Below are 11715 nucleotides of genomic sequence, written 5' to 3' on the forward strand. Positions count from 1 at the left end.
TCTCCATTCAGCAAAATGTTTTGAGCATTTGCTGAGTTTTGAGCACATCAGTCCGTTGTAGATTCTCATCTGAGTACAAGCTGATCTTGGTGGCTGTGTCCCTGTTGTGCAGGGGAAGGGGGAACTTGCGTCATCACCAGCTATGGCAAGTCCTGTCCCCTGTGGATGAGAGGCCACCTGCATAACTGAGGCCAAGTGAGGTGACAGTTGTGGTTACATTCATTATCAGAGGTGATTGACATCTGTCAGTTCACCCCCTTGACCACGACCCAGCACTGCATTTGATCTGTTTTGGGAAGGCTGGGAAAGCTGGAGAAATAAGAAGGTCGCAGCGGTTACCACCTCTTGTGTCTGGCTCCCTTTCTTAGCCCTCCCATCCTGTTCTGCACTGTGTCAGGAGCAGGGCAGCAGCTGGAGAAAAGAACTTGGCTTAAATCAAAATATGTGTAGCAAGGTGATGATCTGGCCCTTGTTAACCACGCTAACATCTCTGGCCCTACGTGCCTGCTGCAGGGCATGGTGGAGATACCAGCAAGCTGTTCAGGGAGATCTGGGGTTTTCATTATCATCTTTCTACAAGACAGATGTCACAGTTGGTTCAGATCTTTCAAATTTACAGGACAGCATACTCTGTGATTTAAACTTTATTCCATGAGCTAATTAAGAAATATAATAAACACAACAACAGGGGCTCAATCCCCTTTAGCCCAGACTAGTCTATCACCTGAATTGAAGTTATAACATTTCAGAACTTATAACCCATAACTCTTAATATGGTGCACCTACAAGCAGAAGAGAAAAGATCCAGTTACCTAGCTGATGGTGAGAGTGCTCGTCCTTCCTCCTCCATCAAGTTGTGGATACATTGTCCCCTGTATCACAGCAAGAGGTATGAAAGCCTCAGCAGTCTGGCTGCTGTGGGATCTGCTTCAAAAGGGTTTTGGGTAAACTGATGTTTTATACCCTCCAGCTTGGAGGTTTTCTCTGTACTATTTCCATAAGTCAGCAGATTCTGACGAAACTGCTAGACAGAAGATACTGGCTGCTGTAGACAGCAGTTTGCAGGTGATAATGGTGCATAGTGGCCCTTCAGCTCTGTCTGGCCACCTCTCCTGCCTAGTAGTGCTCATGCTTTGACCTAATGGTGCTGCTCCCAGAATATCTCAGGCCTTACCATGAGCTGGGTTAGCTAAAATCTAAGCAGAAGTTGAGTGGACAAACTGAGTACAAAAATACCCCAGTTGACTCTTAAATTGAAGCATACATTTCTTTAAAAAAGTCTTCCCTTGTTTACAGGGCAGGAAATCCATAACATGAAGTTCCCGTTTGCTTTGTAATTTCTAAGTGAAGAAGATTTATCCGTTCTGTAGTCATTGTCTGAAGTTCTACCATTTGTTTATAAATTGACACAGAAGCTGGGAGAGGTTTAGTGGAATTTCTACAGCCTGTTGCAGCCTGCAGGTGGTTTCCTTAGCAACCTTGAACTTACCCTCTGCGTACTAAATGGGAACTCACTAAAATGTAGGACTGGTTACCCATTACACACTCATGTGACTAATGTTCAGAATCTGGCCACATTGATGGTAGCAGGTCCTGGCTAGGATGGTCCCCACTTTCTTCAAATGAAGCCAGAGTACTCTGTAGAAAGAGATGCTGGATTTCATCCTTCTCCCCAAGACAAAACTTCAAGATATATTTGCTCAGGAAACTGAAATGTAAGACATGAATGTCCCTAGAAAATTTTATACTGAGGCAAGTTGGAGAGTTAGAAGTCCTGAAGCAGGCAAGAAGCAGTGATGTGTGGGGTAGCACCCTACCTTCCCTTGGAGCCAGCAGGTTGCTGGGACAGCAGTATCTCTTCATGGGCCGTTTTTTGTAGCTCAAACAAACATTTGGCTTTTTTACCTTCTCACCGTGGGACGGTGACCTAAGGAAGCAAGTGTCACTCTGAATAATTTTTCCATTCCTGCTCTTCTCTCAGAATAACACATCTGTGTGCTGTCACCTACTTGGGCCATGATAAAGAGCCATGGCAGAATGAGGCCAGACCCACGCCCTGGCCGTAGCGAGGTGATTTGTTCCATCTCACTCCCTGCTTAGATCACCTAGTGGATGCCACTGCTCTGTTGCTGTTGGGCCACCCCAGCCCATGGAACCCTACCAGCAAGGGGACATATTTTAAGTACCTACAGGACATTTCTCTTAAATAATATTTCTGTGCCTCAAAATGCACAGAAATGAGATTTTTCAGAAGGACCTCAGCATTGAGCACAAGTTCAAGTCAGAACAAGGCAGCTGTCAAGCTGCTTCTATAAATCCCACTAAGCATCTGTCTTTGTTGTAGGTGAATCCTTGACTTCGTTACACCTGAGTCCTCAATGACTAACTTCAGACTCTGACCCCAAGGCAGTTCTGCAAATGGGATAAAGGGTTTTACAGGATTTGTGTTGGTGGGAGGGTTGGAGTGCGATGTTTTTCTGGCTGTGTTTTTGGAAGGAAGCTGCTCTAGGAGATTTTGCCTTGATTGATTCATTTTTGGAACATCTGATAAATTTTTATCAGCAACGTTTCAGCCTTGTGTGCATTTTAGTTTTGTTTTTCTCTCTTTGTGAGAGCCACAATCAATAGCCAAGCCTACAAGCATCACTTGCAGTGGATCATGATTGTGTTGTTTAAATTAGAAATGGTTGGGGCTGGGTGGAATGACAGTGAAAGCACCGACTTGTGTTCTTGGCAACAAACTGTCTGGAGGCTTAGTTGCTTTGTTTCATGTTTGGGGTTTTTCAGCTTGCTGCTAGTCACTGTTATTTTTATGCTAGTTTTTATATATACCTTTTGCTCACTTGAGTGAGACAGAAGAGCACAAATATCTCATGGCCGTGTGTTTTGTGATGTCTCAGGGCATAAGGAAAAAGAACAGAGAAAAAAAAAAAGTTAGCATGAAGATCATAAACTATAGAGGATAAAATAAGAGCAAAAGATCTTTTGCATTTTTCTTGTTGAGGTTTTTTTACTGGGCTCTTTTTTCTTCCCAAAGACTTGCCTTAGTCAAAAAGTTCTTGTATGAGTGAAGAGCCAACTTAAGGCATGTCACGTACCACCCCATTTATTTTTCTTACATATCAATACAGCTACTAGAATATTATTTTAGTGGCTAGAATGCTGTTCCTAACACGAGGCCTTACTTAGGGGAAGAGCACCTCCTTTAGTCCATTTCTTTGTAGAAGCTTGGAGAATAAACAGCTTAGTAAAATATGTGTATTTGTATTTATACATGTATGTATGAGGTTAAGCACTCTTAAACTGATTTGAAACATCTGGAGGCCAGTTAGGTTTGATTTCACTATCAATTTATCTTATTAAAGCAATTTTTACCACTACCTAAAGCAAGTTTTTAAATTTTATTTAAAATGCTTTCAGTTCATTAATTCCTGGCTGATCTTTAATTATGCAAATTTTTAGAAGCTTCATATCCAGTCATGAATCTACTGGCTGCTGGAATAGACTTTCAAAACATTGTAGGATTTTCTGTAATTTGTTGTTGTTGTTCTGGGAGGGGGTTGGGTTTGGTTGTTTTGTTGGGGTTTTTTTTGGAAAATAATTTGTTTTGAGTATGCTTTATTGCCACTGGATCAAATAATGCTCAAACTACTGAACTTCAAGAGACTTTTACCTAAATAGGGGCAGCATGGTTTAGCACACAGCTAGACTTGTATTCTGAAGAACAGCCAAGTAAAAGAGGAGGAAAAAGAAGCCCAGGTAGCGTAAAGCACTGACTTTATAATTCTTGTACTAAAAACATGGAACCTTTGATCAAGTAAAGCTGGGAAATGGTCATGGAAAAATAAAGGAGGGTGGTGATCATGTACCTGAGGTTTTTCTGGGTTTTGTACTTTGTGTAAATTCAGCAGTCGATAAATTTGTCAAGAACTGCAGGGCCACATTAGCAGGTTATAGGAACAGATGCTGAAGCCCCTGAGGTTGTGAAGTGGTTCTGCAGTGCCCTGGTCTGTGCTGGGAGGGCACTGGGAAACACAGTGATCAGCTCTGCCAGGTGATGTGAGCAGAGCCCAAGCATCTCCTCAGCTGCCTCTGCCAAACGCCTCCTGGCTTCTTTAGGAGCTCATCCCACTGTGGATGAGCCCCAGGCAGAGGTGTAGGGCTCAGCAGCTCAGCCACAGGGTTTGGCCCTCAGTTTGCAGGAGGGGCCTCGAGTGGGCACCATTTGCTACCATTGCTATCCTTGCATCCCTGGCAGCAGCTCAGCCCAACATTCAGCACCAGCCAGCTGAGCCAAACCCATGGTTTGACTTGGGCTGCACCACCTCAGTGTGCTTCTGGGTTCTGCCTGTTACTGCTGAGCACTGGAGAAGAGCTGGAAGGGTGTCCTTGCAAGGGACTGTGAGAAAATTGGCATTCTCTGCAAACTAGATAGAAACTACCGCACACTGAGATTGTTTTTCATGAGTCAAGGTCTGTGTTGCCCCTGGCATTTGTTTTGTGGATAAATTGCAGGCATAAGCTCTGTCTCCCATATCTTCTGATCCAGGATGTCCTTCTGAAGTAAAAGGAAATGTGTTCTTTGCTTCACGGTCGTATACAATCCTGCCTGCCCTGCCAGGGGAATTTAAATCACTCTGCTGCTCTTTGGCCAGTTTCTAGCACTTGTGAAGCACATTACAACAATAATATTCTTGTCAGTGACATGGTGATTTGCCTTGCAAACCTCACAGCTTGGAGTGTCAGATTCGATTCTGCAGACAGTCTGTAGAGTACACTTGTTGAGATGTGATAAGTAACCTGCCTTTCTTGTCCTCTGTCTGAGTAACCGAAGGAACAAAGCCCGTGAAGTGCCTGCATAACGTCTGCACGTGCCAAGGGTGGGAAGCTGCTCCTTTGCAGACACTTCTCCCTCTCAGTCTTACAGGGAAAGAAAGGACCTACATGATGCATCTGCATCAGTAAGTAAGACTTATGAGTCTTGGAGACTTAGGAGTGATGGAATGAATCTTTTGATGGCAGCAGTGCACTTGTCTTCCCGTCCATATGTCCACAGCATCCAGCCCTGACACAGACAAAAGCAATGACATCACAATCAGTGACATTAACGCCTGGGTGGAGCTGAAGATGAAGATCCAGCTAGCAATAGATGCAGAACTGACTTGTGATGTTGCTTGGTCCAAAAGTTGGTCTGCCTTTGGCACTTCCAGTCAGTTCCTGCCACTAGCTTGGAAAGATCCTCTGCTTCAGTTCTGGCTTGTTGAGAGTGCTGTTGCCTCTGGTACTAAAATGTGGAAGAATTGGAAAAAACACTCATATTTCAAGCCATAGGGAAAAAATACTGTGCACCCAAGGATTCACAGCTGACTTTGCGTGTTTGATGGAGTTGCTCTAGGATGATTTGCTCTGTGAGCGAAAGCCTGATTTGCTGGGAGAACAGAGCACCAGCAGAACATGGACGTGGGAGAATGTGGCTATCAGAGAACATGGACTCTTGTGTTGTACTCTTGAATGGATGCTCACAAAAAGAAAGCCACCAAATGCACCTACTTCTGCAAAAGGAATGAAAAAGAACAAATAATCAATCTACATTTTCAAAAAATCCACTGAAAAAATGCCTTGGCATGAACTAGATCTTATGATCTGTGGAAAGCTTTTGTCTTCTGTGCTGGTCAGTCATCTAGCCATGGCATTTTAAGCTTTTAAAAGATTGAACAACTTTTACATATTTTAAGCTTCATTTACTTGATGCTTGGAGCATGCTTCATTCCAGAGAGACTGTGCTGCAGGTTTGTCATTCCCTTTCAAAGCATGTCGGACCTGCAGCAAGCACAGTCAGAATTGTGCCTGGCTTAATGTTTTTCCAAACCCTTTGTCCACCCTTAACCAGTACTCTCCACCATCAGACAACTGTTTGGCTTGAATGATTGCATTTCTGTGGAATTCTTATTTTTCAGAAAAAGATTGCTAAAAAGTATGGTAGAGTTCATGCAGATTTATTGTGAAAATGGCCAGGTGAAAAATGTACAATAAGATTTAGCGAAAAAAAAGTCATTCCCGTTGCCAGCAGTTTTGTCTTATCAGCTGGGACTTTGCAACAAGCCTACCTGATTGATAAAGGAGGGAAAAAAGCAAAAGCAGAGACTTCTGCTGGAAGTTGAGGCTTTACTGTAACAAGGTGGCCCCAGCAGAGCCTCAGTAGATGTAGGCTCAGTGGTGTCTACAAGCAGACATCATTCTACTTTCTTCCCTCGTTTTCTAAAACATTCTCTTAAATGTTGATTCATTTATGAATCTCACTGATGATTTTCTGTTTCTCAGCAAATTATTCATTAAAATTGCAACTGAAATGTCTGATTTAATCAGAAACCATTTATAAATGGAAAACTTTGAGGATAGCATACATTCTAGGAAGTTTAGTGGTGTTAACTAAATGATGGAAGGGGAAATTTTCTCATTAGGAACAGTTAGCAGTGGAACAATTTGGTGTTATGCAAAATAGCAGTAATGATGTGCAGAAGTTTGGGCCTTACATGAGGTAAGCTGTTGGAGTTCCAAACTGCCTACTAGTTCCTACTGCCTGGAGCTGGGACTCAGGGTGGTACCACAGGACTCAAGGCCAGCCACAAAACCAGGGCCTGCAAAGGGTGCTTTCCGTGCTCAGTGCCTCTTTCTCCCCACATTCCAGGGTACACTTGGGAACCAGGGAATTCAGCTGCAGTTTTAGGATCTCAGTACTTGGGGGGAAATGCAGTGAGACATGCCACATTCTTTTCTGGATGGGAATTGGCTGGACTTCCCAAAAAAACAGTAGTAACAGGTTGCTGCTGTAGTCAGCTGTGTCCTAACATGGCAGGAGAGGGGAAACCTCCCTTACTTTGCTTATGGTGGATTATTTGAGGAGGTGAAGTGTTTCTGCAAGGAAGAGCTTATCTTACCTTTTCTGACTTTGTCCTGCTTCCAGAGTCACAAAGGAATGACAAAAGTTATACACCAGAAGCTGCTTTAGACAGCTACAGAAGAGCGAAATGTCCTTACCAGCTTGAGGAGGAGAAGAGCATGGAAGAGTTTGGGTTTGGATGGGACCTTGATGTGTCATCAAGCCCCAATCTCTTTTCACCCCAGAACAGATCAGGTCAACCCAGATGTGCCTCATTGTGCTATGACATAAAAATCAGTTGTTCCACAAGAAACAGTTGCTTATATCTCCCTCTGGTCAGTGATGGGTTTGCAGATGATGTGGACTTTGTTTTTTTTCAGGTGTGACCAGTCCCAGACTTGGAGCTGCAAACACTGATTCGCTCTCTAGTTTGCCATTGTTGGTGTTAGTTTATTCTGCTGATGTTCACTGGCAGCAGAGCTGGGGAGTAGATCTGCCCAGGCACGTTCAGAGCATGCAGGCTGTCACAGGAAAGGCTGCTGGTGCTTCATATTGAATTTATTACAGAAGCTGTGTACCAACAGTGAGATTTTTTAGGTTTTCTTATTTATTTCTTCAGACCAGACATATTACCTTAAGGTATTTACTCTGCATGTGTAGAAATCTTAGACTCACCTTGGAATATTTTCATTTCTTCAGGGGTTTGTTTTTTAAGTAAAAATCTGGTGGTTTGAGGAGAAGCACACCTTGTTATATATTTTGCCTGTAACACTGAATGCCCACACGGTGTACCAGGCAAAGGGCATATCCTGTCAATGCTGACAGGCCACGTCTAGCCCTTTTCTTCTTCACGTTGCTACAGTTGTCTTTTTCCATTAAAATCAAACATGGACTGAGCAGCCACATGCTAAGAATCCCTAAGTGGTATTTAAATAGATGCATATCATGACTGAGGCAAGCATCACGAGAGACCTCACTCCACACCAGCATTCAGCACGTTAGCAAGATGTGGGATGGGTACTGCCAGAGGCCCCAGTTCTCCCCTCCACCCGCGGGGGCAAGCGGCACCTTCAGTGGCTGGGAGAAGGGGTTAGAAGCAGAAGGAAACAGACTGCTCCAACATTGTCTTGTAGTGGAGTTAAATGTCTGCCTGGAAGTGTTTCTGACTCTTCATTAGTTAATGAAGTTTGGAAGTTTCTCATGAAGGTGGTCAGTGTTGTGGGATGCACAGATAACTGTGAATACCCACCCCTTCTTATATGTTGGGTGTTTAAGCTGGTTGTGTCTAATCTGTCAGCATCAGCACGTGTTCAGTGGCCAGCTGTGGTACCAGAGTTCCTACTCAATGTGGAGATAATGAAAGAGTCTGTAAAACATTTCCAGGATAAACATTTTCCATTTTTGTCTTTTGCTGTTTGAGAAAGCCAAAGTGCAGTCTTTAAACCTTTTCTTGCTGTATCCTAATGTTTCAAAAGGACTTGTAATTTTGGATCTTGGAAACAATTTAAAGGCAGCTGATTTTCAGTGGCTGGGAGTGCTGCACTTCCTGACTAATCAGACTCTTTTGACATGTCTTAAATTGGGCACTGAAATAATGGGTTGACAAGTGCAAGTAGTTGACTTGGGACAGTTCTGTGGGGGTTTAGGCAAAGATGCTTTAACACAGGGCTCTGATGTGCTCTGAGTGTGCCCACAGTGAGTTATCACTGCTGAGCAGACAAGAGGTAACTGATTAAGGCACAGTAAGTCAATCATGTGATCCATTACCCCGTGCTCCAGATGACTAGCCGTTTTTTAAAAAGTGTAGGCCTGTTCTATTGCAGCATCAAAAGAGTCTCCTGCTGGCACTGAGAAAGGCTGGCGTAATAAAACATTTCTTCCAAATATGACAAAATGCAGTATTTGGAATTTCCATGCTTGATCCAAGTGCTGGAAGATTCAACAACAGTCTGGAGACTCTAATGACATTAAATGAAGTCTTTCCTCCCATGTAAGTTGGTGACTCTACAGCTGCTTTGTAGCGTAGACCAACTATGCTGGGTAAAATAGGCAAAGAGAAGTGGGTGCAGCAGCTGTATTTGCGTGCTGAGGGAATGGGCATGGTTCTTCTGAATTTCCTGGCTTGTGTGAGGCTTTTTTGTTCTTCTTTTTCAATTCTGCAGGCAGACGACCATCTGTCCTGGCAGAATAAGCAGCATAAGTCCTGGCCTAGCTACTACCACTAAAGCTGTAGCCAAACCAAAACCCATCTAAACGCTGAATTCTCAGAGAGAAAAGAAATCTCACTAGTTTCCAAGTTTTATTTTCTTTCCTTTGGAAGTATTTTTGCAAAGCTGAAAAGGGAGAGTTCTTTACTCTATTACTTGAACAATGCTTTGAAGTCTGGTCCTTTGCCAAAAGCCTATTGACAGTAACATGACTGTTGTTGGTGCTCACTGGCATCATGTATTACTTGGGGATCTTTAAAAGCTCTCTAAACAGCTTACCAAGACTTCATTAACATTTGATTTCTATATGAGTGAGGAAGAAATTATTACTGTGTCTTGTTAATGGATGGCTAAGCAGCAGTAAGCAAGTTCAGTGATTTACCTGCCTCTTAGGGCACACTCCCCAGTCCTGGTAGAGACCCCAAGAGTCTGATAAAGAAGTCATCTCTTTCTTTCTAACAATCAATCTGACATCACCTTATGTTGCCACCATTTCCGTATCTTCTCCTGGTTCATTAGTGTCTTTCTGGGAAAAATGAGATGATTAATAACCTCAGAGTTTCATTTCACAGCTATTTCCTGTAGATGCAAATCAACAACACCCTTTTCCCTGTGGTTTATAGTTATTCCTTTCTTTTTATCTTTTCCCCTCCACTTTTAAATGGAAAGGTTTATCCGAGACTTCTCATTCTCTCACTAGTAGCCATGGCAAAACCCTTTGTTTTCTTCTTGTCCTCAGGAAACCCGCTGACTGTGGCCTGCAAAGCTTTCTTTGGATTCAGTGGAGAATCTGGCCCCATGATCTACTGGATGAAAGGGGAAAAATTCATTGAAGAATTAGAAGGCCACATTAGAGAAGGCGAAGTCAGGTACTTTTTGGAGTATTTCCTGTTAAAAACATGGCATGTCCCAAAAGCCCGTTGGGTTTTTTTAAACAGCTTTTTAATTGGAAGTGGAAATAGTTTCCTGTCTAAAGAGTGATGAATGACTTGGAACCAGGGCTGTGTGAATTTCTCCCTCTCCTTTCTAGCAAATAAACGCTAAAGACATAGTAGCTATCTGTGTGCCTGGAAATCTGTTATCAAATTCCCCTGATGGTAGCTGAAGTGTCTCTTGAGTGTTCTGGGGGTTGATTTTAGCCCTGTGTGGAAATGATGCTGACCGTTGCAGCTGCCCCTTGTGGCAGTCCTTGGCAGGACGACGTTCATTTCAGCATCCCTTTTAATCTTAAAGATGAATGGTCTCCTGTCAAAGTCACCGGACTTTTTTTCTTCTACTGAATGTGTTTTCTGCCTGTGATACAGCTCTCAGTATGCATTAACCAGGGCTTTCAAAGAGCAGCGTTTGTTCCTCCATGCTTAACACTTACGGGAGAGAAGGAATTAACTCTGTGATGTCCAGTATCCAACTCATGCTTGGTTTGTTCCAAATGCTGGTTATCATTTGTTATACTGCTTGTAGTGAAAGCAAACATTGGTATCCTCATAGACTTTCACGGAATTTGCACCTAACAGCAGGTTTTTGTCTTCCTTGTTTAATAATTACCTGATTCGTAGTTTTTTGAGCAAAGACTAGGCTATGGCTATACTATGGACAACGTGGTCCCAGCTCCTGTAGTCACAATGAAATGTAGAATACAAAGAAAGCCAAGTTCTTTGTACCTTCCACTGCACATTATTTTGGTCCCATTTCTGAAACATTTGTTTCTTATAAAAGTGGTTTTAGAGAGCAGGCAGAGAGAAGGATTTTGTTGCTTTATTACTTGATCAATAATTCAAAGTTCAGCCATTTAGCCACTAGTTATTAGGCCATACTAAAATAAGTGACCTAACATTGCACCTTAATTGCATACAGATGAAATTTATCATGTATTGCCAGAATGGTTTTAAGTGAACAATCCTCATTTGGGCTTCTGACCACAAAATACAATTATTGGAAACTTCTGCCATTGCACGTAATCAGCATTTAATGACATTGTGTGCTCTCTGCTGTATATATATGAACAGAGTGATTTTAGTCATGTTCTTCCTTCCCACCAGAAGGACAATTTGAGGTTTGTATTTAAAGAGCTCTCTAGCTCTAGCACAGTTCAAAACTTGTCCTTTATGTGCATTTGTTAGTGGAACTGAGTTTGAACAGCTCTATTTGTCCTTCATTGTGCCATCTCATTACACAGTTGTGTTTCAAACCATTCTCGTGACAACTCCCTTCCTCACTCCATTAAGATGCTTTGACTCAGTTTACAGACCCCTCACAATTCAGTGAATCCTCTCTTTGACAAAGCTGCTTATCACATACCTAATCTCCTGTGCACCACAGCCAGCATTAAAACCAGCATTTACCAAAACCTACTGCATCACTACCAGCAGTGCCACGGTCCATCCCTTTTTTCATTTAGAAGTAGCTATGGCAACTGCAGTAGTAACTTTTTGCAAATGATTTTTTTCACAGTAACAGCTCTTGTTTATGTGTCCCATTACAGATATGCTGCTTCAGGGAAACTAAGCAGCAGTAACTGTTCTGTCAGTGCCCTGAGCCAGCACACATCTTCTACCCAGTTGTATTTATTGATGTATTTCAAAAAATGTCATGTATGTTCCAAATTTGATGAGCCATAGTGAACTTGCT

At 42.7% G+C, this 11715-nt stretch overlaps 1 protein-coding gene across 1 annotated transcript in view; it reads left to right on the forward strand.

The window, feature by feature from the left end:
• Nucleotides 1–9956, forward strand: part of LOC103769263 (X-linked interleukin-1 receptor accessory protein-like 2) — a gene marked incomplete at both ends in the record, with an annotated part of 153801 nt that extends 143845 nt beyond the window's left edge. The window contains one exon of the mRNA XM_008936447.1: nucleotides 9827–9956. Coding sequence (XP_008934695.1) covers nucleotides 9827–9956 — 130 coding nt within the window. The remainder of the gene's footprint in view (nucleotides 1–9826) is intronic.
• Nucleotides 9957–11715: the final 1759 nt, after the last annotated feature.

Source organism: Merops nubicus, unplaced genomic scaffold, assembly GCF_000691845.1.
Source record: "Merops nubicus isolate BGI_N331 unplaced genomic scaffold, ASM69184v1 scaffold2463, whole genome shotgun sequence".
NCBI lineage: Eukaryota > Metazoa > Chordata > Aves > Coraciiformes > Meropidae > Merops > Merops nubicus.